A 26615-nucleotide genomic window follows, 5' to 3' on the forward strand; every position below is an offset into this window, starting at 1 on the left:
TCCAGGACGTGACAACCCCGCAGGCATCCTTTGTAAGGGAACCTCCTGCCTTCGACTGCTTGAAGATAGTCACTGGTGGCACGGTCCAACATAGATGTGTGATAAAGAAGCGTGGCATCCTGCGTGGCGTATGTCTATAGAAGGTTCACCTGAAGTACAGCAAGTAGCAAAGCGTCGCACTGTTTGTCTCGGGTGCACCAGAGTCAGGGAAGCACTTTTCGAAGTCGATCGCTTCAGCTAAGTGCACAGGTTATTACGGGTCACATCGTAGGTGCAGAGGTTTGTCCATAATTGACACGCGACCGAAGCACAAGGGCACTTCCACCGTTACATATTGTGTATTAAGACTGTTGAATTTCATATCTATTTATGCATGAACGGCAAAACAACCAATTCAATCAAATATTGTAAAGATTAATGACGTACCTGACACCACATGATTTAAGGGCATGACCCCACGTGGTTTAATTTGCGCCAATGTCTGACTTTTCCACGAATGCTATATTTCGAGATCACCCCACAGTGTTCTGGACCCTGGTATCGAGCATTTCGGTGTATCGCCGATTAATAGTTCACCAAATGTTAGAGCCAGTTAATACATGTATTCCAGTTAATACAGATATTACAGAGACTAAGAGTGAATTCACATGCTACACCAGAGTGACCGGCTAGGGGGAATCTGTTGGTAGGGGAGGGACGCATCCACGAAAACATTTCCGGAGGGGTTTTCTGTGGAATTTCCATGAAAAAGGAGGACTTTACCCTAGTTTCCCTTTTCCCAAATCTCCTTCCGAAAGTACTATTTCGGGGGATTTGAACCCTCGGCGCTCTGTGGGTACGCCACTGGTAGGTACCGTTCCGGCAACTGATTTGAAGATTGGACAGCAACAAACTTACAGCAGACTACAGGTTACGGGTCACGTCGTCTTTCGCGAAATATAAAAATTACTGTATGCCGTGTGCACGCTAAGGCGTACGCTCATGATCGCAGTCGTCGACAATTATCAACAGATGCTTTCACCATTCCTGTTAACAAATGCGATACCACACACAAAAAAAGAGCATTCGCTGTGTAGCGTGTCAAACGTCATTATGCACTAGGGTAATACAGACGTAGTGTAAGCAAGAACTAGCGTACACGAACATGTGTTCTTCCACAAGATCTCAAGCGGTGCATCATCACTACTTCAGAGCAACGGAATCAACACAAGTGCACCTTATAGAGAACGACACCAAGAGCTCGTAGATTCTTCGGGGGAAATACGACGTACATTGGATTTCATATTAGAAATGACAACGTGACCCCGCGAACGTAGGCTACTCAAAATTGGGCGTTACAGTTGGCAGCCCTTTCTTGTATATTCATGGTAGCCACAACGCGAGGCAGGGACGCGGAAGATTCGCGTGAATACGCGATACCGATTGCGCGGGCATCAGTGGTCGGGGAAACTGACGTCACATTTAAATGTCTAACGTAATTGTCACGTCAATTCTTGTGGTCGACGTGATATGGATTTTTTCATTGTTATCCCTGGCTGGCAAGTTTGTGGTCGTTATCACATTTCTGTTGTAGACATCTCTCAAAGACTGCCCACTCTCCGACAAAGCACTGCCCCCCCCCCCCTGCCACATCTTCCGAGGACACGTATAGCTGAGTTGCTTACTTTCAGTAGTCTCTCGTACGATGCAGAACAACACTGTGCTACAGGGACGCCTGGTCGCACCCCTAGCCTGTAATGAACTGTGAATGCAGTGCAGACTGTAACGATAAAATTACAGTAATTCTGAAAATATGCCAACTTCAAGAGGGAATGCACGCGGGAGAGTTCTTTCACATTAATTTCAACCAGGTCAGAGAGCGAAGCTGCTCAGGATGGTTTGTTCTTCATATGGCTCCTCGAAATATTTCTGCCTTGCAGCAAGCGAAAGTTCGTTTACAGGGTTACAACGTACCTAGTCTGTCGGGGGGGAGCAGTTGACTGCTCAGAGCGTTATTCCCGTTATTACATGTCAGCCCCCCCCCCCTCACTGTCAACGTTATAGGGTTATATTTATATACTTGAACTTGAGCGATGCTGAAACAAACACCACATACCGTTCAGACATACGGGAAAACAACCATCACAGTCGTTTCCGGTGGCAACAGTGCAGGACTACCAACGTAATGTCCTTCGTCTAGCCCCTCCACCTCGGATTCTTCCCGCCACAGTGCTTTGAAAGCCTAGAAGGTACACAATGGAAAACCGCTTTTGGTATATACTGGGGAAAAGGGGGGGGGGCGACGCAACTGCCCGCACCGGCGGCACGCGTCCCCTCCTGCTAGGTTATTACCGTGAGTACACAATTCTGTTCCACTGGTCATCTATCATGGGTATAGCTCTGCTCTCTACCGCATTGAAATGATCGATCCAGATCAGTACAGTTTGACCAATACAAGGTTTAACTTCGTACCGTTGTCATTCCCGTAATGTGTCTCGTGCGCAAACATGTCGGTGGTACGCGCGCTCCGAGTTTCCGTGTCGTTTTTCCGCTGGGGTCCACGCCTTAAACTGCGCACACTGATCAGACAGCTGGGTAGGTATCTTTCGTCGCTCAACTTATATTGAAAACATTTTTCCCAGCCTTGTCTCCATATTCATGGCTCGCGCCTCTACATTGAGAGCCTTCTTTATGCAGTGCCGCTGGTGCCGAAAAAATGCAATGAACGCAAGCTCATGCGCCGCATGGTGGAATGCCTAAAAAATATGAAGGCAGGCATGGAACCTTTGCTGGATAACAAGAAGATAAACCAGAGGTTGATTTGCGGGTGAGTGAAACTTGTTACCCTTCTTCACCGTTGCAGACCTACACTTAACGGTGCTATTTAGATTACGTGGGGTGCACGGGGCGGAAACGATGATTCCGGTGCTTCCTAAGCTGTGAGTCACGCTCGCCGAAAGGCTCAGCAGAGGCGTCGCGAGGCGCGGCTCCCGAACTTCATCAACCGCATCAACTTCCGGAATTTCGGACATGGTTCGCGACAAAGCACACGCTCTTAAGTGCTAAACCCATTAGTATTATTCGTCGATTTGCCGCCATTTGCTTAGGGTCATTACGGTGACGTCGATGAAAAAAAAAAAAAAACACGTTGCAGCTCAACATCGAGGAGGAACTGTTGCTGTGTCCGAACTCCGCCCTCATTTTGGCGAACTGGACTGTTAAATGGCTCCAAACAGTCATTTCCTGAGCGTTTTGTGGGCTTGTATGTTTTTCTCTCTCCTTAGTAACGGTTTACTAGTCCAGTGGGCAAACTCTGGCTGCGGTAAAATGAGCATGAAGCCTATGTCTGTCAAACTTCCATCGGCGCGTACGTCTATTGATGATACCCATAGGACAGGGGTATAACAGACAAACGAGGGGGAGGGAACTCGTTAAGATGGACAGGAGAAGCACCGCACATGATGTATGGTAGCACTTTCCGTTAACTCTTCTGGTTCCCCCCCTATCTGTGTTGCAAGAAAGTTTGCGATCAGGGTAGAGAATAACTTGATATAGACAGTAGACCTCTGAGAGCTCTGCAGGACAACACAAGGGACCCCGTACAGATAATCTGAACCAACTGACTGTCAATTGTGTACGATAATGCGACGGAAGATATTTAAAAAAAGTGCAAAATAGTGCATTGCAGTACCTCTGAAGTCTGGGTATATCTTCAATCATTGATCGCTGAGGCTAGATGATCCTGATCGATTTTTTATTCAGTTGGTCTTCTACAACGAGACGCCACTAAACTTGCAAGCTATAGGTTAGTTCACACATACGGCAGCGGTTTTTTCCCTTCGTGGGCGTGTGCTTTCCAGAATTGGAGGAGATTGTTTCTCTCTCGTAGCTAAACACTGCTCGCGCCATCAGGTTTCATACGCAGCGCCCATCGGCCCATGGACCCTGGGCCAGGTCACGGCATGGCAAAAGTTGAACATGTCTCGACTTACCTGTTGCCGTGCCGTAGCGGACATAGCGGCGTCACGACGGTCAGGAAACGACACAATTTGCCGTGCCAGAGAGAAACTGATGTTCTGAGGATGGAACACATAGAAGGGACAGACACAAACAAAGCCTCAAATTCAGTGACTCATCTTTCATCGTTGCCGTGCCGTCCTCGCTCGCCGTCCGCCGTTTCCGTATTTGCGAACCAGCCTTAAAAGGGTTCTGATGAGTGTCGAGAGCTCTTTTTGCACACAAAAATGGAGAACAGCGGTGAAACATTGCGATATTTATACTTTTAGAAAGATAATTCTGTCTGCAAGACAGCTGTCTGCAATATCCGGGTTGTGGCGGGGCGGTCGCCTATCGGCCGTGTCGTGCTGGGAGCAAATACAGCAATACCAACTCCGATAGTACACGCTGTACTCGACCGTGCGTCATGTACCGCCACCTATCTGGAAGAATCATGATCGGGTGTTCGTGCTCTATTGGCACAGTACCTTCGTGTGCGGAGGCAACGTCACCTACATAGAGAGAGCGTACGCATTGCCTCTTCGTCGTCCTTCAGTACGTGGACATAGTGTGTCTCACATAACGTGTCAAAAAATTATATTTATAAATCTTCACGTCGGAAAATTATGGGGTCAACGGTGAGAACACTTTTAAGAATTTGTCGCCATGGGAAATTTTCCAAATTAAAGTTCGGAAATTGCCCAGTCAACCTAACATTTTTTCAGCAAGCACGGGTCGAGTTCAGCCCACCACGGAAAATTGCAATCCGTGGTACAAAAGTAAGGAGCGGAAAATATCCTATTTCGTGCTGGCGCAAAATGCGGCTCGCCTTTCGCATCCCGTCAGAGCGCTCTGGGAAGCGATGCATGAAAATAAGTCGCCCAACCCCTTTAATTCCACTCTCAACGCCCTCATGTTATCAGCGCCAGGTTCACTTGGTAATTGCGTTTATCTTCGTTTGTTGTTCCACCCTTCGCTTTTTTTCTCGTTTGGTTTAGTGATACGTCTCGCCAACCTGCATGATATGAAGGGCCGATTGCGAAAAGGCGGGGCGACTGTTTTTTATGCGTCGCTTCCTGGAGCGCTCTGGTGGGATGCGAAATTGTATATTTTCCCAATTTTTTTCCGTCCCTTACTTTTGTGCCACGAAATCAATTTTTCCGTGGTGAGCTAAATCCCGACCTGTGCTTCTGGAATCTGTCGAAAAAATGCTAGGTTGATTAGGCAATTTCCGAACTTTAATTCGGAAAATTAAATTTCTCATGGTGAAAAATTCATAAAGTGTTCTCACACGATGGCAAAAACTCTATGAATGCGAATACCGTTGACTCCATAATTTTCCCACGTGTAGATCTTAAGTATAAGTATAAGTAAGCATAAGTATATATACTAATAAGTATAATATATATGCTTGCCAATTCTTGCCTGTTGTCCCGTTTCGTCCACGTGTTTGTGAACCTTCCATTTTTCTGTAACCGGTCTGTAGCCTAGATCACTACGTTCACATAATCACCTCCACACTCTAACAAAGCAGCCATTCACTCCGGCCGTAAAAGCCCGTACGGAACCTTTCTTCCCTCCGGGCTGTTGACCCACAATTCGCATGAACCTTTAAACACGTCACACCTAACCCTTTAAATACCATGCCAATGATGAGGACGGTGCCCACAAGAAGAACAGTCTCTGTTCGAAATATCGGCGGCTTCTGTCCTGAGGCAACTCCCTTCCTTTTAGATATAATTGTTTGACACGTTACGTGAGACACCCTTCACCGTGTGAGATTCACCGTGAGATTCACCGTTCTCGAATTCAAGAATCAGCAAATTCGCAGCTCACCTGGAACCTGCAGACCTAAAATGTTTAGGCAAAAAGTGCTAGAGCAATGAGTTTTGAAAAGGATCGAGACCATTTTGCTCTTCATTTCCAAGTTTTCCCATTTAGCAAGCGGGGACGTTCCATCACAACTCGCAGACGACGGTTGTTCTTCTCCATGGCCACGACCGCTGAAAGTTCGTGATTGGCTACGGTCATTGAAAACACGATCCTGATTGGCTGACTCCAAATTGTTACGTCACGTCGACGAGCGCGCAGGCTTTCTGTGTCTAGGTGGTGTCGGGGGATATCCCCTATAGGTGGGATGGTGTTTGCAGTTGCCCCCGATAGCGGAACCCTCCTCAACGTTTCAGAGATTTTAAGCAATCGTGTTGTTGGCTACATCGTAATGTCGTGAATTTCACTGCGTTCTAGAAGTCTCGCAATTTGTCGCTGATAAAAATTACTACAGAACCACATGCAATGAGTATGCCGTATCGAATATCGAAATTTGCAAAGATATATTAAGCACACATTTCCGTTCATTACAGACAGACGGAGAGCTTCAAGTCTTGCGTAAATCTTGCTCTCGCTCACACGGAGTGCAACACTGACGAAGAAGTGCTCGACCAGACAACGCATTTCATCGTACACGTTCTTTACGAGCACCGTTGGGCATGCAAGGAGGTTCAGAGTAAGTGAATATTCGTTTAACACGCCATTTCCTCGCGACCCGCAGGAAGACGTCAGCGTGAGTTCGGACCGAATCTGCTGAAAGAGCTGTTGAAATGGGCATCGATCTAGCAAACATGTCTGCGTCGTTGCAATGCTACGTCGGCTACAAAGGGGGTTGCCAACCGCCCGTTGCAGTTAATATTGACACGTGTCCACGCAAAAGAAAACCACAACCTGTAATTCGATCCGACCACCACAAGGATATTCCTACGCCCACCTTCGGCTTCCAAGACAGCCCGAATCAAACAATGTTTGTCTGATGTCCTGTTACTGTGAGATGAGGACTAATGCTGCTGTTAACATATTTTCTGGCTTGCCTGCTAACCCGCGGGTTCCGTCAAAGAGACTACCCTGAAACAATTTGGAAGCGTCATTGAGCGCTGTGGTCAGCTACTAAACACGTGGACTGGAGAACAACAATGGTAGAATGAAACTTTGCAGAGAAGCCTTCACAATGCTCGCATCCTCCAGGGAGTAGAAAGAAAATAGATATCGTAGCTGACTTTAGGATACTGATTGCACAGAGTTCATGTGGCGACTTCTTTCGTGCACGGGAGTATTCCAGGAGTATCCACGTCCCATGAGCTGCAAGCCATCTTTCGCCTGGTGCGCCGAAGTAGCTACGTCAACACCTAAATGTGACAAAGTATATTCTTTCCATAAAATTGGATATGCAATCTCATGTAAATATATGGGACAAACTTATGTACCCAAGCACGCCCTGAGGGTCATTTCTGGTGGTTAATACTGTATCTGATGTGTTTTAATTACATCATTTCTATAGTAAATTTTGCAGAGGACAGGGCAGCCTTACCGAGGCACGGGCCCCCTCGAAACGCATTTTCCGATATGATGCGCGTTATGTGCATATGCTTTAATGGTAATGATGTGTGAACAACATTTGCAGCTGTTTTATTTGTTTTCAGCGAGCGAGAAAAAATGTGAGGAGCGATCTTTGGTACTGAAGCTGAACCAGTGTGTTCGCCTTCTCAACAAGACCGTGGAACCAATCATTGAGGATAAGGAGAACAACAAGCTCAACATTTGCAGGTGACGGAATATTAGTGTAATTGTCACTAATAGTCCCAGTAACGGTCACTATGTTCCTTGTCCCCTTATCCTTCCTTATCAGTCTTTCGCGATAAAACTCAATCGCAAAACTGCTGCAGTAGAGGAGGGCGAATCAGCAAGGATGTGCTGGCTACTCTAATGATCCAGGATGCGTCCTGCACACCTTGCCTGTGCAGTCCCATACGGGGTGTCCGGTGAGAAAGTGTCATTAAATTTCTAAAAATAAGTTTCAGAAAATTATGAAACACACGCACAGACTTTTGCCACAGATTGAGGCCTTTTGCATTCGCATCACACATTAATTAAGCTAATCTTGCTAATTGAACTCTAAAATTAACCAAGCAGAGGTAACTTTAAGGAGTAACGAGTTAATGTGTGACGCGAATGCAAACTGCCTGAATCTGTGGCAAAAGTCTGTGTATTCCAAGTAGTTTTATAAATTTCTGAAGTTAAACCCATTTTTAGAGATTTAATGACTTTCTCACCGGACACCCTGTATATGAACACACCGGAACAAGCAATTAACAATTGGGACACCGCCTGACATAAGCGACGTCGCGTTGAGGGGCAAACCGATATACCATTCGCTCCAGTGCGGCAGAGCATACTCCCTAAAAAAATGTGAATGTAAGAGTGTTGTAATGCAGGGCAAGCGACACATTCCTGTTGTGCGTCAACGAGGCCGTTTCAGAGACAGCTTGCCGAGAGGACTCTGAGGTGATGTTCCACGTGTCCCACTTTGCAGACAAGATCCTCCGTCACCACAAGTGGTCCTGCGACCGCAACGCCATCCATGGGTCGACAGAAAAGCCGAAGATTGAAAGTAAGACATACCCTAAATCGCGGCGGACAAGGCGGAATAAGAGGGGCGGGGGGAGGCGCCGAACAAACACAGCATACGACAAAGTCTAAGGTAGTTGCGATTCCACCCCGTGATGGTTACGGCTTTCGTAAAAGTATCTTCTATGCCTATACTGGTTACCATCAAAAACCGTACAGAATTTCCGTACAGAACCGAAATTGATTTTCGATACAGATACTCGATACTGTATCGTCGATACTTCGATATATCACTGATATCCCGAATGTAATAAAGCTGGTGTTATGAATAGCGAAGTTTAATTACATCATTGAACTCCCAATATAATAAAGCTGGTAATATGATTAGGGAAGTAAAAAAATATCCCTTATTTCTCTAACCTTTAGTGTATTTTTATAGTGCACTCTTCCAGAAAGCAGATTTGGCGCACTATGACCTTAGTTGTCCGTGCGCCATAAAAACCCGAATCATCATCATCATCACCATCATCTTCCAGAAAGCACGTATCCGCCCGCACGAATTTAATGAAGGTGCACTGTCTGAGCAGCTAGCCTTGTTCGAACTTTAGATTGGACTGAAGCTATGGGGACGTTGAAACTGTTGAGGACGATGGTCTTCCTCTACATGAGTCCTGACCGGCGGTGATGGAATGTCTCAGCGGGCAGGTGACATGATGGCATCACACTAGGACAGTGCCCGTAGAACTGACTGCCGGTAGCAGAGGCGCGTCGTCGTCGTCCACCCGCCGCCACATCACTCCCCCCATCAGACGCGGAGCGGTGCATGCGGTTGAGGTCTGCATCGATATCATGAAGAGGAGAATGACGACGATTTGGGGATGACTGACGACTGGATACACGGCTTGTGATGGGCAGTTGAAGCAGCAGCAGCGGGATGGCGGAAACAAGAGCGCTGCGATCCGGGCGGGTTCCAGAGATGAGGTGCGAGTGCTGAGTGGTTGGGTGCATGGGTGCTTGAGTGCGTTGTGTGGCCTTGAGTGATCGTTGCTGCGTTGCTTGTTGCTGGGTGAGTGCGTTGAGTGATCGTTGTTGAGAGCTGTTGGTTGCTGGGTGAGTGCGTTGGCTGGGTGGACGACAGTACCGCGACCGGTACGTAAGCGTGGATGCGGTTTGTCGCCAGAGAAGTGCCGGGGAGGACTATCGTGAGGCAGGTAGAGGCCGGAAACTCAGCTTACTGTGGTCTCCCTGCGGGTCCCCGGTGGAACAGTGGACCTGGTGCGTCTTCCTTGCTAGAGGGTGGTTCGCTGCTGGTTTGCGGAAAAATTTAGGATGTTGAGTGGCCGAATTACGCCGAACATAGTGTTCGTTGTTCGGGTCACCAAATGTAGAGGGCGATGGTCCTCTACATGAGTCCTGACCGGCGGTGATATAATGTCCCAGCGGGCAGATGGGCGTGGCCTCGCACTAGGACAGTGCCGGTAGAACTGACTGCCAGGCGCAGTTGCGCGCGGCAGCAGAGGCGAGGACATTGTTTCAGGCATACGTCGTCCAATGTTTTTCCCCATTCTTCATCAATACTCCGTCCTAGTGTTCTTCGCGAAGCCGTGAGGTCGGTCCTCTGCAAGGCCGCTATGGATGAGGCCGAGCGTTTTCGCCGTAGACGGGTGGTGGTGGTGCTGGTGAAAGCGCCGCCGTAGAAAGACGGAAGAGGTTTTTCTGGAACAAACTAGAAGCGGCGCGCGCCCGCTTCCCAGAGCACGGCTCCGTGCCTTCTCTCCCGGCGACCTTGATGATGGGGCGCGCGCGACGTAAGCTTCGAGCGAATGGTCGGCATGTCTGCGCCACTCTGGCCTGGCTTGTGCTACTGCATGAGCGAGCGCCGCGGACCCTAAGGGCCAGTTCTCACTTGGCGACGCGGCGTCGTGAGCGGGCGGCGGAAATAGACGCGCATATCCGGAGTCGGGAGAGGAGAGACGTAGAGACCGTCGGCGAGAGCTGCCGTGGACGACAGCTGGCGACCAATTAGGTGACATAGAAAGGCCACGCCTCATGACTTTTCGCCTGCTTTGGACAACGGAATGCCACTGTGGTGGGAACATGAAAATCGTGCGCGCTCACGGGACGGCGGAAATGCGCCTCTACTTCCGCCGCCCGCTCACGACGCCGCGTCGGGCGTCGCCAAGTGATAACTGGCCCTAAGTCTCACAACAGCCTCTATATTTGCGTCTTTTTTTTACTATCTAGTATCGTTAAAATACACTATAAACTAAAAATGTGCTTTCCATACCGATACTTTGGCCGATTTTTGGCACGCGATACCTAATACCGACCGGCTCGGTGGCTCAGTCGGTAGCGTGTTCGCCTTCGGATGCCGAGATCGTGGGTTCGAACCCGGCCGAGGACGTCTGCAACTTCGTGGCGGGGTACAAGTTGCTTAGACACGCCGTTTTCCGCGAGGGATGTTAAATACAGGGTGCATCGTGTGATGAGCTTTCATCGCACGTTAAATAACCCTCAGGTGGGCAAAAGCAATCCACAGTCCGACCGCTGTGACGCCGCTCATGATCTCAGTTGTCTCGGACGTAAACCCCCAATTATTAATTACCAAATACCGGTACCCAAAATGTATATCGAAATATAGTATCGGAGATATATGCATCTTTGATACGACCCATCACTGATTCTGGGGAAATTCTGGTGGAACTGCGCCGACATTCGCCGAGAAACACAGCGCAGCACAGCCCTTGGTAGAATTCGAAACCACCAGTGCTGTGTTAAGCGCGTCCTTGGCTAGCCCCAAGAAGCGGATGATTTTAGTCACGCGGACATTCAATTCAATTCATACGGTCGAACGGGCGAATTTTCTTTCAGTATATGATGGTAATCTTGTGTTTATAGCGTCATGCTTGTAGACATGTATGTAAATGTTTGGCTTGTGAGGCGTTACAGTATTACTCTATTTTTATTATACGGTTGCAACTAATTCCCGAGAATATCTGCCCGACTGCCTTTACCACACTACGTATGAATTTAGTGGACGCGTTACTAGCATCAGCTAAGGGACCACACAGTAAGGAAGAAAGAAACAGGATGTGGGGGCGGCAAGGAACCGGTCGGAACTTCGCCAGGAAGCGCTTTCGGGAAGCGGAGAAAGAAAGAGTTAGGATATATGTGCCTCCACTTTTCTTCAAAATTTGAAGACAGAACGCAGGCAGTCTTCCGAGGCAATGCAAAAATTATCACAGAATTATGCCTCTCTCGACGAAATATGGCATCACATGTATGGCAGTGGTTTACTTCGTTTTCGGCAAGCGGCCTCTGCCCTTGCTCCCACCGGTTCAATTGGCGCTGCACGTCGCAGGGACCGACCGATCGATCCGCGGCGGTTCACAGAAACTGCCTATCAGTCGAGACGTGTACGTTTGATTCTTAGTTGATGCGGACAAGTCAACTGGCATACGAAGAAGCAGGCCGTATTGCTTTCATGCGAAAACGATGAACCAACCGAGAGACACCTACGGCGATCGAGACCATTACCATGGCGCCAAGCCGTTGACGCATCCGAAGTATTTGGTTGTGCTCAACAGCTAAGAACCGAGACTGTGTCCGTCCGGGTTCACCATGTGTCAGGGGAAGGGAACGCCAACGTTGTCCAACAGGGGTCTAAATCAGTATCTCTGACATAACTGGTTGAGACAAGCGGAAAAAAAGGAAGCGTCAAAATTCATGATGGAACTGAAGCCAATTTCCTGTTCCGATCAGCTTGGTTGACCAGGTTAAGTTGACGCGTAACGTAAACAACCTGTGCACGTGACGTTGATTGGTCCGTCTTCTCTCTGGCAAGCAGGTCTACGGCAGAAGCTAGAGGGCAACGGCTCTGGCAATGGAACGCGTAAGTGATGCAGTGCACTGAAATTGCATGATACAATACCCTTTAAATACTACTGTGGAGACATTCAGAGTCTGTTCTTCCTCTAGCGTATAGGGAAACGAGCCGAGGCAAGGTCCACGCACGGAAAAATCCCTCGAATGGAGCTTTGCCTCGGCTGGTTGACCTGCATATCAGATTGGCTTTTTCGTGAATTACTTGTCGCTTTGTTATTGGTCTGCTATGGAACATTAGCATTATGGAGCATGGAGCATTATGCATACATCTTCAGCTAGAAAATCCAATGCAATGGACGGTTGATGGCTGCTGCTTTTGCTCCCGCCTCGCGTCAGTTGCCGTTGCCATAGATTCGATTCTGTGAACTATATGCAAAGTGAAGATTAAGTACAAAAAGGTACTTGACATGGTAGCTGGGGCAAGGAGTGACAGGTGTGGAGCAGTGTTTTCCATTTTACACAAATGTTCGAAAGTGTAGCGGTCCACACCAGAGCGTGACATTAGTGGTAAAAACCTCTAGCAGTGTTCCATATGTTAAATTGTTGTTAAAAGGCAATTGATTAAAATACACAATCAGCCTGTTTGAGGGGAAATCCTTGCAATGCCCGTGCTTTGAGGAAGCGTCTTCCTCGGAACAGTGCATGCGTATTGCCAAGTGCATCTCTGTTGTGGTAATGTGCTTTCTCGTTCGTTGGCAACGACGGAATTAGTTACTTAGGGTTATTTGATAATGCGGGCTTACATTGCTTGGTATAACGTACCGCGGTACACCCAGTAAACGTAGTAGCAGTTTCAAAGATTGAGTAGTGCACTACTCAAAGTGTACGCTAAGTTGCATAAGCACATCCTTATCCACCATTTTGGCGTAATGCAGAAGTTGCTGGAGTTTCCAGCGCGGTGGAACATGGTAGCAATGGTCCTGGTGACAAGTGCAATTTCGAGGTAGTCCGTTCTGCCGTGGACACGTGTCAGCAGTCCGCATATGACCAGATCAAGAAGAAAGGGATTTCACAGCCCAAGCATCTATGCGCGTAAGTACTTCTTGTCGTCTTCTTCTTGTCTTGTTGACGTCGTACGCAAATGCCACAAGTGTTCTCGGGAAGGGCAGTATGTGGTGTTTTTGATTTCACTACTCGGGCATTACTTGGTTGCATTTCACACAAATTGCGCACAGTGGACCTAGTGCAGCTTGTGTCGTGCTGGAACAGGATGTTAGACACCATGATGGTGATATACTCTACTAAAGTAAAAGAAAAAGGCGACACTTCGCCCTGTGTACAGTAAGTATAAATAGGAACCAGCATTCCAGGTCTGGGTTGACCGACAGACAGCTCACGTGTTTATGAGGACCAATACTAAGAGACTAGAGGGCCTTGAAGATCTGCTACTCTATCAGATAGAAAACACAACCGATTCATTCATCTGAACAATCATGCTATGAAAACAATGCGTGTCATTACCCTGGGTCGAATGGTTAATAGGCATGGTTCTAAAATTCGAAAAACGTTGAAGAGAATGAAAACAGTTCACTTCTCAGGTAACGTTCGAGGGACACCGCCCGACGGGTAAGCTTTTTACTTGGCGCCGTCGGGAACACACATAATAAAGAATCCTTTTGGGAGAACATTTCGCAAGTTTTATTTCTGCAAGGCCCAAACTCGCTAAACAGTCGAACTCGTGCTACGCAATTTCATTTCAAAAGCGCGCCGAGCATTTTCATACCTTTCAGATTACGATTTTTTTTTTCAGATATGGATGAGTAATTCCTGGAATGCACGAAGTACTGTTGGGGACACGGTTGTTTAAATCTCCAGTCCGTGGCCGAGCGATCCCCTAACGGCGATGTCGCGCATAAAGACGTGAAAGAACTGATGTTCTGAGGCTGGAACAACATAGAAGGGACAAATACATACAAAACCTCAAATTGCCTAAGAAATTAACGATGAAAAATGAAAGTCACTGAAAAGGTTTGCCAGCTGTAGGACTCGAACCCACATCTTCTGGATTACCGGTCCAGGGCTCTACCAATTGAGCTAAACTAACACACCTTCTCAGCAACTGCAAGGGTGCGTCATCTTAAGGGACAAACCAGCTACTCTATCTGTCATCCTCCTTTCATTCTTACATTTTTGCTCACTCATACACACATTCATACGACGGGATCGACGCAGGCGGCCAGTTTTTTTCATGTTCAACAGGTGCCGCCTGCGTCGATCCCGTCGTATGAATGTGTGTGAGAGCAAAAATGTAAGAATGAAAGGAGGATGACTAAGAGAGAGTAGCTGGTTTGTCCCTTCAGATGACGCACCCTGGAAGCCGCTGAGGAGGCATGTTAGCTTAGCTCAATTGGTAGAGCCCTGGACCGGTAATCCAGAAGATGTGGGTTCGAGTCCTAGTACTGGCTAACCTTTTCAGTGCCTTTCATCTTTCATCGCCACATAAAGGAACCATACCAATACCCTCCCGGAAGGGAGGCCGCGTTCAACTGCCCTCCCTAGCAGACGACGCTGAGAAAGCGATGATACGCTCTCCGTACAGGTGGCGCTGCGTGGCCTTCCGTCGGAGGACGTAATGGTATAGTTCCTTCGTGAGCGACATTCTCGATAGGGGACTGTTGGGCCACGGGCTGGAGATTTTATACAACCGTGTCCCCTACGGTACCTTTTGGTGCTTAAAGAACGTACTCGAAAAAACATAATTATGCCCGTCGGAAACTTGCCGACGTGGGTTGCTTGGTGAGCCGAAAATCGAAACTAAAAATTATGTCGAAATATCATGCATGAATGAGGCCAAAATACGAACGAAACATGCTAGCTGTTATCGGCCATGGAATGATTAAGCTGCAGTCAACCGTCAGAAAAGCGTCGTGGTTCGCTACTGTCATGCCGTTTTATAGCATTTGAACTCCGAAGCCTTGCTCCTAAACAAAGAAAACATATATCTAATTCATATTACTCTGTAATTTTTTTTCGCTGATAAGTATGAGATATAAGACATCACAACTAAAGCCAACAACAACAACAACAACTTTATTTTCGACCTTGGAGAGTGGGGAGTTTCATCGCCACAGGCGATACTCTACCCCATTGCTGGGTGGAATGGGGGGAATAAAATAACGAGCCCCTTCACAATAACGATCGAAGTCCGATGATGTCCAGAAATATCAGAAGAGCTTTGAGCGCAGAGCGTTGCTGGACTGGATTGGGCCAGGGACCAAGCAATTTCGATAGGGAGAAAGGGCGAGAGTCCAGCTGACAACTAAAGCCAAATATCATCACCACACCAACCACACCAACACCACAATATACTTTAAACTGGCATCAAACAATGCAAAAACTGCTGTAATCTTCTAAAGCAGTATGTGAAAAGCATTCCCACAAAATATTTCTGTCCGAAATTGTTTCACCGCGGCGCAATTAGTTTTCGAAAACAGTGCCCCGGCGATGGGTCAGCTCTCCAACTGCAGACCACACCCACTCGCTTGACGTTAGGACGTTTGACGAATGTCGTCATGGCGTACCAGTGAGCCCAACGATGCCGTATATTACGGCATCGCACCTGCTCTCTTTACGAGTGCGATGTTATCCGGTGAGTGCACTAATATGCGGCATGATCGGACTGATACGCCATGCCGACCTTCGCGTGAGTTGGTAGCAGGGCCCGAACTTACGCCTTATCACATGATGATGATCGTGAGTTTGAAAGGCCCGAAACACCAAGCTATGCCCGCTGGTTGAGAGTAAAGGCTGGTTCACACTGTCACGTTTACGCTTGCGGCTACGGGTTACGGGCGCTTACGGTGGGGGTTGCCATGACGACGAAGAGACGGCGCCCGCAAGATCGTTTCCGCAAGGAGTTGAGGCAATTTCAACTTTTCTCCCGCTAGCTCCGTATCCTTAAGCGCACTGGCCAATAGAATGGCAGAAAAGTTCGGACGCCGCGCATGCGTTTTGTCTCGCCAGTCTCCTTGCAAAGATGGCGCAAACATTTGCTCTTATTCTCCAAGTTGAGAAGTTTCCCTGGCTATACAATAGCAAAAGAAGCGACTACAGGGATGCCACGAAAAAAGAAAACTCATGGATGACAATTAGCATAGCAGTGGGTCTGTCAGGTGATATCTTCACTCAATGAATTTGTCCGAAGTAGCGAGTTGTACGTTGCACTGTCGACGATGGCGTTAAGTTAAGAACGTTAACAGTTAACAATTAAGAACATCGTCAAGGAATGTCTGATTGTCTTCCAAAGCAGCCGGCACCGGGGTGCTGGACGCTGGACGCCATGCTACTCTGTGGCTGTATTTCATTTTTCTTCGGAAAGATGGCGCTCTAGGAGGCCGCTCCTCATTGGAGGAACGGAGCGCCGAAACGTAGTAATGTGAACGATGGAGGAACGTAGCCGGCAATGAGACTGGTTCTATGTAAGCGCAACCCGTAGCCAGTAAGCGCGAACGTAGCAGTGTGAACCACCCTTAAGGGTTCTCTGTGCGTGTCGGCAGTCCAATGTCTCCGTTGCTTTCTCAATCTCTCACTGCTGAATTTTGGGGGCTTTTGGGGTGGCTCTCGAGCGGCCCTTTCTCCTCATTGCTGTTTCCTTCGATTCTGATCATATTTTAGTTTCATAGATGGCGACGTTGGTGCAAAATTTTAACGTTTCAATTGACAAAATAGTTTTTTTTTGTTATTGAGGCAAAAGAACCTCTCAAGCGGTCTCCAACGGCACCTCCGTCGGCGTCCTAGCATCACGCGTTCGCGAGATAGATTGTCCGGAAGGGTACGCGTACCCGCATATTTGTCTCTCTCTCGCACGCCTCCGCCGTACCCAGAGGTTGCGTCATCCGCCGGACTGTCCTTGCACACCTGAATGTCATTGTTTATTGCACACCGTATATAGCAATTCACCATACTTTTCTTGCATCATTAATTTGGCCTTGCCACGAAACCGAACTTCTGACGTTTTTACATAAAAGGTTATTTGAATGTTAGGTTTAGTAGTCAGATGAGAGAAACCCCAATGAACAAAGGACAAAAAGGGACACACACCCAACGTCCCAACACAGCTAAAGAGCTAGACCACATAGGGACAAAGGGAAAGTGACCAACTTCCTCAAGGCCGGAGGGAAGGTCAGTTAGGAGTTGCTGTCAGAATGTCGGCCTGACACAAAAATCAGCTGTGAGCGCGGCGTCGATGCTGCTTTCGTACCCGTATCGAACAAATCCACAACAAAAACATTTGTCCCGTCAGCTGGCCTGCATCCCTGTGATACTCTCAGCATTAGGTTGTATGGAATACTTGTACCTGGCTGCAAGACGTGATGTGTTTTATATTCCATGCTGCCTATTAGGAATAGGAAAATAATATCAATATAACACTCTAGCTGACATAGGGCTGTGTGTCGCAGCACCGACATACGAAAAGGAAATTTCCCCGCATAATACCCGCGTTCACGCTGCATGGGAATTGAACAAGCAATATCGCAAATAGAAGCATTACAGTGTGATCGCCGCAGGGATTTCACGATTCTTTTCCAGTGAGCTGAAGCTATTCAAAGATTGTTCCATCGAGGCCACCAAAAAGAATGGCTGTTCTACGGACAAGAATGCAGAAACATACGTCTACGACCGCGTCAAGGATTCCTTCTATAAGTATCTTACCGACTGTCGCCCACTTTGGTCTGCTGCCAATCCCTCAGGGATGGTGAATTCCTGGGTAACACTTTCCTTGGCCGTCTCAACACTCTCCCTGCATTTCTTGCGCCAGTGAGCTTCCGGAAGTGAAAGCGTATTGTAATAAACGTGGTTCGTAAGTTGATGGGTTGTCTCGCTGTTTGATTGGCCGAGAAAAACACATAACGGATATTGTGAACGTCCGGGTGGCCTTAATTTATTCGTGCCTCACGGGTAGAATCTTCTGTTGTTGGGCCTGCTGGTACATGACGAATGCCCGGTTTCACCAATGTTGATCAACATTTGAATTGACATAAACGGTCCCTTAACTTGAATTTATCGCTGAATTATGCTTCACTACGGGGAGTTGTCACTGAATCACTCATTATATCAAAACTCCACATCCTCAAAAGCAAGAGGACGAAGACAGTTCTACTAAAAGCTCAAGTAAGCCTTGTTGGCTAATGTTGGTACCGCACCCTTCTCGAGGCCAAGTTCCCCCACGTGAAGTATAAAATGTTACGCGCAGCGAATAAGATGTGGACGGCAGATTGCAGGAAAGTTAACAAAAACTAGTTTTAATAGGTAGGGAGGGATGTAATTTAGTAGATATGTAGGTTATGAAACCCAAGGGGGCGACTTCATCTCAATTCATGCAAGGCTGTCCCCTTAGTCATTTTTAATGTGAAAGCATATCGTGTGTGATGAATAAGTTCGCCAGTCTTGAGTCCTAACTTCGACACAGCTAATGAGGGCGATTGGCCAGAAGACATCAATAGCGTGCGAGACTTTCATGGCTTCAGGAGCGGCACGCAGTCTTCCATTGTGCTGGGGAAACAGCCAGCCTCCGGCGGGTGTGAGGAGATGGAGATTTGGAGCATCTCATTTCAACATGATGATTTTGTTCGTGAGCTGTGGGGGTGGCAATGATACATGAAAAGATCGTTGATAGTTTTGCTCAACAAACAGTGGACTTTGGTCGATGAGTTTTTTTTGTGTGTGTGTGTGCACACCTCTGTGTTTCGCAAATTTTAAAAATGGTTTGACCTCAACACACTGGGAGGACGTTATATCATGTTTTCTGCCTGATGGAGCTGATGAAATAATTATTACAGGTAAATTTTGCTGTGTATATAGAAACATTTTCTGTATATGACACCAGAACGAATGGCGACGTCGAGATTTGGAATATTCAACCATGCCCCGAAAATGGAAACTGAAAGTTCAAAAATAACTAACATTTGTTAGAGAGTCTGGTTAAGCAACTGGCCATCTCGGTTGAACGTTAACTGGCGTTGGGGAAACCGGGCGTTTGCCATCTAAGTTTTAAAACAGCGGAATTGACGCGCGTAGGTATTGTGACATCGTGCCTGGCGTGTCCACTGTGGCACTGTGTCCACTGTTCCACTGGTTTTCACCACATGAGGCAAGGCAAGTAGGTCCAGCGATACCGAGCGCATGAGCCAAAAGGCGAACACACAAGGTGAACTACAAGTGTGAAAACTATGCTCGTAACATCACCTTTGCTCTAGGGACCTGGCAGACTAGCTGTCGCCACGAAGCACCACGTGTGCAAAGCTTCAGCTGACATGTTACCCGCGATGCAAAACGTAGTTCGTAGCCAGGTCTTCAACATTCCACAGACATTTCGAAACTGCAGGAATACATGGGGATACTGCAAAAGTGCGTCTCTCAGAAACGTGGTTGTGCGGCTATGGAGCGCGCTAACTAAGGATAACAATGGTTATGCGAAAGTTTACGGTCGGGGTCGCAAGTGATTCCTGCTGCAATGAGTGCGAAGTTTACTGGTATTCGCAACTGTAATCCTAACTTCTGGTGAGTGAAATGTGCACTGTGGCTGCGTGAGAATGAAAGAAGGCCGCAAAAGTAAGGATCTTCATGGAATCGAAAAGTCTGGTCTGGGAGGGGCTGGTAACCGCAATTCCCCCTTTGAACCCGAAGACCTTCTCCACATCATCCAAAAAGTGGGAAGTACTTCCAGGAACTCGTTTTAACACTCATTTTGCGGCACATGGCGCGCAACATAAAAGGAGGCGCTTCATGTTGGCGATGTAGATGCTGTCTAAACGTAAGGTGTCGCGCAGTCGTTCAGTTCCCACAGATCTGATGGTAAATAGGTACATTGCAACCATCCAAAGCTAACTGACGAGGAGAAAGAAATGTCAGGGTCGGACACTGCGGCCACAGAAGTACAGTGTGCAATCAAAGAGTTAGCGTTCAAGTGCACCCCCAGGCCGGATAGCTCGGGAGCAAAGTTCTACAAGAACTATGTAGAGCTGCTCACCCCTGTTTTTCTAATGTTTATGGAGAAGCGGAGGAAAGGGCGCTTTTTCGCTTAAGTTTCGCAGGTCGCATACTGCATTAATCCCGAAGAAAATAGCTGATGGGTCCACTCTGAAAGTGACTGAGTATAGGGCTTTTACCCTCTGCAATTTTGACTACAAAATTTACGCTAAAGTGCTTGCTGCACGTCTGCAATTTGTGTTGCCCCATCTAGTAGGCGAACATCAAACGTGTGCCATGAAGAATAGAAGAGTACAAACCAATATACATACAGGGTGTTCAAAATTAAGCTTTCACTAGCACTTTATAAAGAGGCGAACAGAAGAAAACTGGTGCTATTTTTCTGTTCCTTGAGTAAGAAACAGGTGCTACATAATTAGCAGCACCTCTTTCTTACACAAGTAGCGTAAAGTTATCATCCGGTTTCCTGTCATCGCTGGGTTTGCGTAGCGCTCGTGAAAGCTTAATTTTGAACACCCTGTATAGTTCGCACGGTGTTGGACAAGTGCAGATATGAGGGTGCGCACGTGGCCATGCTACAGTTTAATCTTTCGAATGCTTCTTATAGTCTGTGCGCATTGCTGCGTCATGTTAACATGGGAGATAGGTTTGTAAGTCGCGTCCGGCTGTGCTACAAGCTAGTTGCAACGAGCCTTGTGGTGAAGAGAATCATTGCGACCCCGATTCATTGACTTGGAGCTTCGGTTCGGCAAGGTTGCTCTTTATCTCTCTTACTTTTCGATTTGTACCTAGAACCACTGTGTGGACACGTAATCTGTCAGTTTGACGTTAATGGCTTTCAGCTGGGTATTGAGTTAAGTTGATTTAAATTTGTAGCGTATGCAGATGACGAGGCGTTCTCGGTGATAGATAAGAGAAGTGTCGGAAAAATAATGGAGTAGGACGACTTGCTTTGTGCAGCTTCTGGAGCTGAAGTAAACAAAGAGAAGTCTTTAGGAGTATGGTGTGGGCTTTCAGGTTTAGCTCCAGAAATATTTTGCAATATCAAGTGGCAGACGCGAAACCCGTACTACCTGGGGGTGCCACTACACTAAAGCAGAGAACAGAATGTGGTCAGGAAGAATCGATGAGATGAAAAAGCATGCATTCATCTGAAGAAGCAAGGAACTGTCAGCTGTCAACTGCCAGCGGGCTTCAGTTTGTAATGTGTTTTGGTGGCGAAAACGGTATATATGTTACAAGTAATCCAGTGTTCCCGTAAAATAATACATGCATGCCATCGGCTGACCACGATATGGTGCTCAACATTTCAAAGAATGCGTCAGGAAACCTTTTCAAGAAAGTCAAGGATGGAGGTTTAGGTCTGCAGGACATTTGTAAAACTGCTAATTATGATACTTTAGATTTATAGGCAGTCGGTGCACCCGATATTAGACGCCGTCAAGACTACTATACTACATGACTACTAACTATATGCCTGATATATATGTTGGCTTTTACGGACAAAGCTTGCAGTTGACAGGGTTTTACAGGGAGGTCGTTGACAGCATCAACATTCTGAAAGTCAGGTTTACCCGAGAGTACCTCTTTTCGGTTTCAAAGAAAATGTTGGCAGCCCATTTGATAGATACCTTGTTTCCCGTACCAATTTACAGGCAAATTCCGTCTGAGTGGGTTGGAGCGGATGTTTTCTACAGGGTCAAACGCAGGCGCATAAAGCCGAATATCAATACATTATTTCTGAAGCTTCATACATCAACGCTCCCTGTGAAAGCATGGGTGGAACAAAAAGGCATGTATGTTCGATGGTCTGCCAACTGCAGGTTTTGCAAGGTCCCTGAAACAGTTGACACCATTTTTATTGAAGCACAGTTTTTCTGGGACGACATACATATATTATATGATATTACCCTGTTGATAGCTATGTATTGCTTGTGGAAGCTGCGTATGGCGGACAGAAATGAAGAGCCATTGCTTTTTCCAATGCAGCATTTTAAAGTAGAAAAAACGCAGCTGAAGCTATGCTGCATGCAGCATTTGGAAGCACCACCGTGGTTAGAACGTCTGTGTGAATCGCTGCCTTCTATGTAAATTATTACTCGCTGTGTGTGACCTGTGTAACCTGTGTGTTGCGCACCATGTATCCTTTGTATCCTGTGTATTTGGATGTTGCGGTGTGCATCATTCATCACTCATTAGCACTGTACAGTCATAGCTTATTTTATTGTTTGTAAATAAACGTTATCAGGTGGTGAAAAAAAAAGACCCGTTGGCGCAATGGTAGCGCGTGTGACTCCAGATCAGACGGTTGCGTGTTCAAATCACGTTCGGATCACGTTATTTTAACACTCATTTATTTATTTAATATTTATTTATTAATAATACCTCAAGGGCCCTTGCGGGCATTACATGAGGGCACATAGTTGGGCATACAGAAAAAATGAAGTGATGCACAGCAAACATCAGGAGAATCTGATGTTTCTCTGATGATTCTCATAAATAAATATAAATGTACGTAGATGATTTCGAAATGTGTCTGTATTATCGATGATGGCCAAGGCTTTGGGAACGTCATTCCAATTTTGCTGCTGCGGGGGAAGAAAGATTCCAGGAAGTATGACGGTGTGGGCGACATGCAGCTGTACTTTCATAGGGTGATCTCGACGCCGATAGATGTGTGAAGCAGGTGATATGTATGGTGCTGCTCAATGGTGCAGAATGTATGAACCTATGAAAAAGACAAAGACGGAAGAATTTACGACGCGAAGCAAGTGGTGCCAGGTCGTGAGAACGTTTGAGTGATGTGACGCTAGAGTGAAAATAGTAATCGCTAAGAATAAACCGTGCGGCTGTATTCTGAACTGCTTCTAACATGTCACAAAGGTATGTTTGGTGTGGATCCCAGATTGAAGCAGCATATTCCAGCTTCGTCGCACGAGGGTGGTGTACGCTTGCAGTTGGACAGAAGGAGGATATAACCTCAGGTTGCGCCTAATGAAGCCAAGGGTTGAATTAGCGGAGCATGTGATGTTTTTAATGTGTTCATTCCAAGATAGGTCAGAAGAAAGAGTCACTCCTAGGTACTTGTATGACGAAGCCATAATAATGTGGGTGCCGGAGAGGAGGTACACGTTTGATCGAACGGGGGTGCTACGAGAGAAGGGCACGTAACAGCATTTTCCTACGTTAAGCTGAAGTTTCCATTCAGTACACCAGGATGAAATGACACTGAGGTCCTCCTGTAGAATGCCAGTGTCTAACAAGGAGTGAAGATGGCGATACAGAACACAATCGTCAGCGAATCGTCGTAAGCGGGAAGATACGTTATGCGGAATATCATTAATACTCATTAATACTCATAATTAATACTCATTAACTCATTTTGAGGCACGTGATGCGAAACATTAAAGCAGACGCTTCATGTTGGTGACGTAGAGACAGTCCCAATGTAAGGTTTCACGCATTCATTAGAAATGGAGTCCATCTTTTCCTTCAGACCCGATCGCGCAATGGTAGCGCGTCTGACTCCAGATCAGAAGGTTGCGTGTTCAAATCACGTTCGGGTCACGTTTCTTTTAACACTCATTTTCCGGCACGTGATGCGAAACATTAAAGGAGGCGCTTCATGTTGGCGACCTAGAGACTGTCTCAATGTAAGGTTTCACGCATTCATTAGAAATGGAGTCCATCTTTTCCTTCAGACCCGATGGCGCAATGGTAGTGCGTCTGACTCCAGATCAGAAGGTTGCGTGTTCAAATCATGTGGCGTCGGTGGTTCAGTGGTAGAATACTCGACTGCCACGCGGGTGGCCCGGGTTCGATTCCCGGCCGACGCACATTTGTCCATTTTGCAAGGAAAACACGCAATGTCTCAGTATGCCTCATCAAGTATATCACTATTCGGAAGAGAGATGTTCGAGGGAGCCATCCACGTGATTCGTATAGTTTTGAAAGCAGCTTAGCGCACTTCGTGAGTACAGATAGCAAGGTGATAGTGGCCGGCGATTTTAACTGCGTGGAACACCAACGTGATTGCACATATAAGAAGCAAAGCAAAGATAGCAGTGTAACAGCACTAAAACATATACTGGTGGGAAATGACTTAGAAGATGTTTCAACAGGCAACGACGATTTGCCGGTCACATTTACGCACTGGCAGGGCACGTCACATGCCAGATTAGATCGGATTTACGTTTCGGGGGAGTTGAGCCCTAGCAGAGCAGAATACCAAGTTAAGCCTGTGGCTTTCACTGATCACGCACTTGTCATTGCGCAGTTTAAGCCGTCGAAGGTGCCACAGAAGCAAAAAGGGGTGGTCCCATGGAAGATGAACGAGAGCTTTTTGAACGACGAAGCATTCGTGTCACTGATAAAAAAGATGCTTGCGGAGCTTAATAAGGAAGGAATAGACGCCCCAGCGTGGGAACGTTTCAAAGAGGAAGTACGAGCCAGTGCAATCGAGTACGGGCTGAAAATGGCAGCGGAAAAAAAGAAAGAGATGAAGGTGCTAATGGGAAGCTTGAGTACCATAATTACGGCAGAGGAGAAAACACCCGGGTGTTTCACACAAGACATAAAAGGAATAAAGAAGAAGATACTGGAAATTATGCGAGAGAGGTACCGTGGCGCACAAGTGCGCAGCAGGGTAGAAGCCATTGAGAGAGACGAGACCATGGTGAAAGTTTTCCTGGTGCGGGAAAGAGAAAGAAAGGAACAGAAATTCATATCAAGGATACGAAGTGACGCCACCGACGTGGAGGGGACGGAGGCTGTAGAGGAAGAGCTTTACAAGCACTACAAAAAACATTTCAGCGCGGAAGAAAACACACGTGCGAAATGCGCGGATATTTGCGAAGGAGTGCCAAAGGTGAACCCCGAAGACAGGCAACAAGGCCGTGTAAGAATCACTCAGCAAGAAATTCGGGCGGCAATCAAGAAACTATCCAGGAACAAGGCACCTGGACCCGACGGCCTCGGTTCAGCTTTCTACAAAACCTTTGTGGACGATTTGTCTCCCGTTCTAGAAGTGGTTTTTGAGGATATTAGAAATCGTGGACTGATGACTCCGACAATGAGGAAATGCAACACAGTTCTCATTCCGAAGAAGATGAAGCAGAAGGGAGTCCCAACCGTGTCTGATTTCCGCCCAATAAGCCTCCTCTGCAGTGATTATAAAATACTAGCAAAGATACTAGCACGACGACTGGACAGCGTGCTCTGGAAAATCATTGGCACCCATCAGACCTATGGAATCAAAGGGAGGAAAATCTCAAGTAATATTCACCTGATAAGGACAGTATGCGAGGTGGCAAAAACAGTTGGCCCTCCACTAGCAGTATTTCAAGCGGATCTGAACCAGGCCTTCGACAGGGTATCCCACGGCTTCCTTTTCGACCTTCTGCGATGGATCGAAGTCGGGGAGGACATGGTAGAATGGGTGGAAATATGTTACAAGGAAATCTCGGCGCAGCTCGTGGTTAACGGCTGTCTGAGTCCACGCTTCTCAGTTTCGAGGTCAGTGCGGCAAGGATGTCCCCTGTCACCAATTTTGTTCGCACTCTACCTGGAGCCGCTGTGCCGTGCGATAATTGACAACGTCCTAATAAGTGGGCTGAGGGTGCCTTATCAAGAGGTTAAACTTGTAGCGTATGCGGACGACGTCACGGTAATCTGTTCAAGTAAGGAACAAGTGAAGGTCGCCCTTGCGATTATTGAAGCTTTCTGTGATGCGTCTGGAGCCCGCCTCAACATTAACAAATCGAAAGGAGCGTGGATAGGAGACTGGGAAGAGAAGCCTACGCAATATCTCGAGACACAGTGGACCTCAGAAGTTGGAAGGTACCTGGGAGTAAGCCTAGACTGTGAAACTGCCGACACTGCAAAATGGGAGCCAAAAATCAACGCACTTCAGGCGAAGCTAAAACCGTACCAAGGCAGAAAACTGTCACTGATAAGCCGGAGCTACATATGCAACACGGTGCTTTTCCCAGTAATCTTGTACCCGGCCCAGGCAACGCCCATTGACGCAGCGACAGCACATCGCTTTGAAAGGACATGTGCCGTATTCTTGTGGCAGTCCAAATTCGAAAGAATGCGGCGAACCAACATCTTCTGGCCACTACAAGCGGGAGGGCTCGGTGTCGTCAACCTTGAGATCAAAATAAAAGTGTTACGCTTTATATATTTCCGAGACGAAGCAAGACCCCAGCTTCGAACTGCTATTCAGACCCTAGGAACCCACCATCTTCTGCAGTGGATCGTTAGCACGAAAGGCGGCGTGCCCAACACCAAGGTGCTTGGCTTCTACAGGGAGATTCAGAAAAGCATCACCTTTTTCTGCGAGAAGTTTTCCTGGGACTACCTGTCCAAGGTGAAGAAGAAGAAGCTATACTGGGATACGGTATCCAGCTCCTTCCCTCCTCCCCTTT

General features: G+C 47.2%; 1 protein-coding gene and 2 non-coding genes across 6 annotated transcripts in view; all 3 read left to right on the forward strand.

The window, feature by feature from the left end:
- LOC135379055 (uncharacterized) overlaps nucleotides 1–18067 on the forward strand; it is a 32882-nt gene extending 14815 nt beyond the window's left edge. The window contains exons 6-12 of one of the 4 annotated variants that reach the window (XM_064612307.1): nucleotides 2677–2806; nucleotides 6339–6481; nucleotides 7449–7572; nucleotides 8241–8416; nucleotides 12218–12265; nucleotides 13134–13290; nucleotides 17788–18067. In XM_064612307.1, the coding sequence (XP_064468377.1) occupies nucleotides 2677–2806; nucleotides 6339–6481; nucleotides 7449–7572; nucleotides 8241–8416; nucleotides 12218–12265; nucleotides 13134–13290; nucleotides 17788–18019 (1010 nt within the window). In that variant the 3' untranslated portion in view covers nucleotides 18020–18067. The remainder of the gene's footprint in view (nucleotides 1–2676; nucleotides 2807–6338; nucleotides 6482–7448; nucleotides 7573–8240; nucleotides 8417–12217; nucleotides 12266–13133; nucleotides 13291–17787) is intronic. The other 3 variants (XM_064612308.1, XM_064612309.1, XM_064612310.1) reach the window with 3 other exon arrangements.
- A 5615-nt stretch (nucleotides 18068–23682) lies between these two features.
- Nucleotides 23683–23754, forward strand: Trnaw-cca (transfer RNA tryptophan (anticodon CCA)). The gene has a single exon. It is a non-coding gene; the product is annotated as a tRNA-Trp (tRNA).
- Nucleotides 23755–23952: 198 nt separating this feature from the next.
- On the forward strand, nucleotides 23953–24023 carry Trnag-gcc (transfer RNA glycine (anticodon GCC)). The gene has a single exon. It is a non-coding gene; the product is annotated as a tRNA-Gly (tRNA).
- The last annotated feature ends 2592 nt before the right edge of the window (nucleotides 24024–26615 follow it).

This window comes from Ornithodoros turicata, chromosome 1 (assembly GCF_037126465.1).
Source record: "Ornithodoros turicata isolate Travis chromosome 1, ASM3712646v1, whole genome shotgun sequence".
Classification (NCBI taxonomy): domain Eukaryota; kingdom Metazoa; phylum Arthropoda; class Arachnida; order Ixodida; family Argasidae; genus Ornithodoros; species Ornithodoros turicata.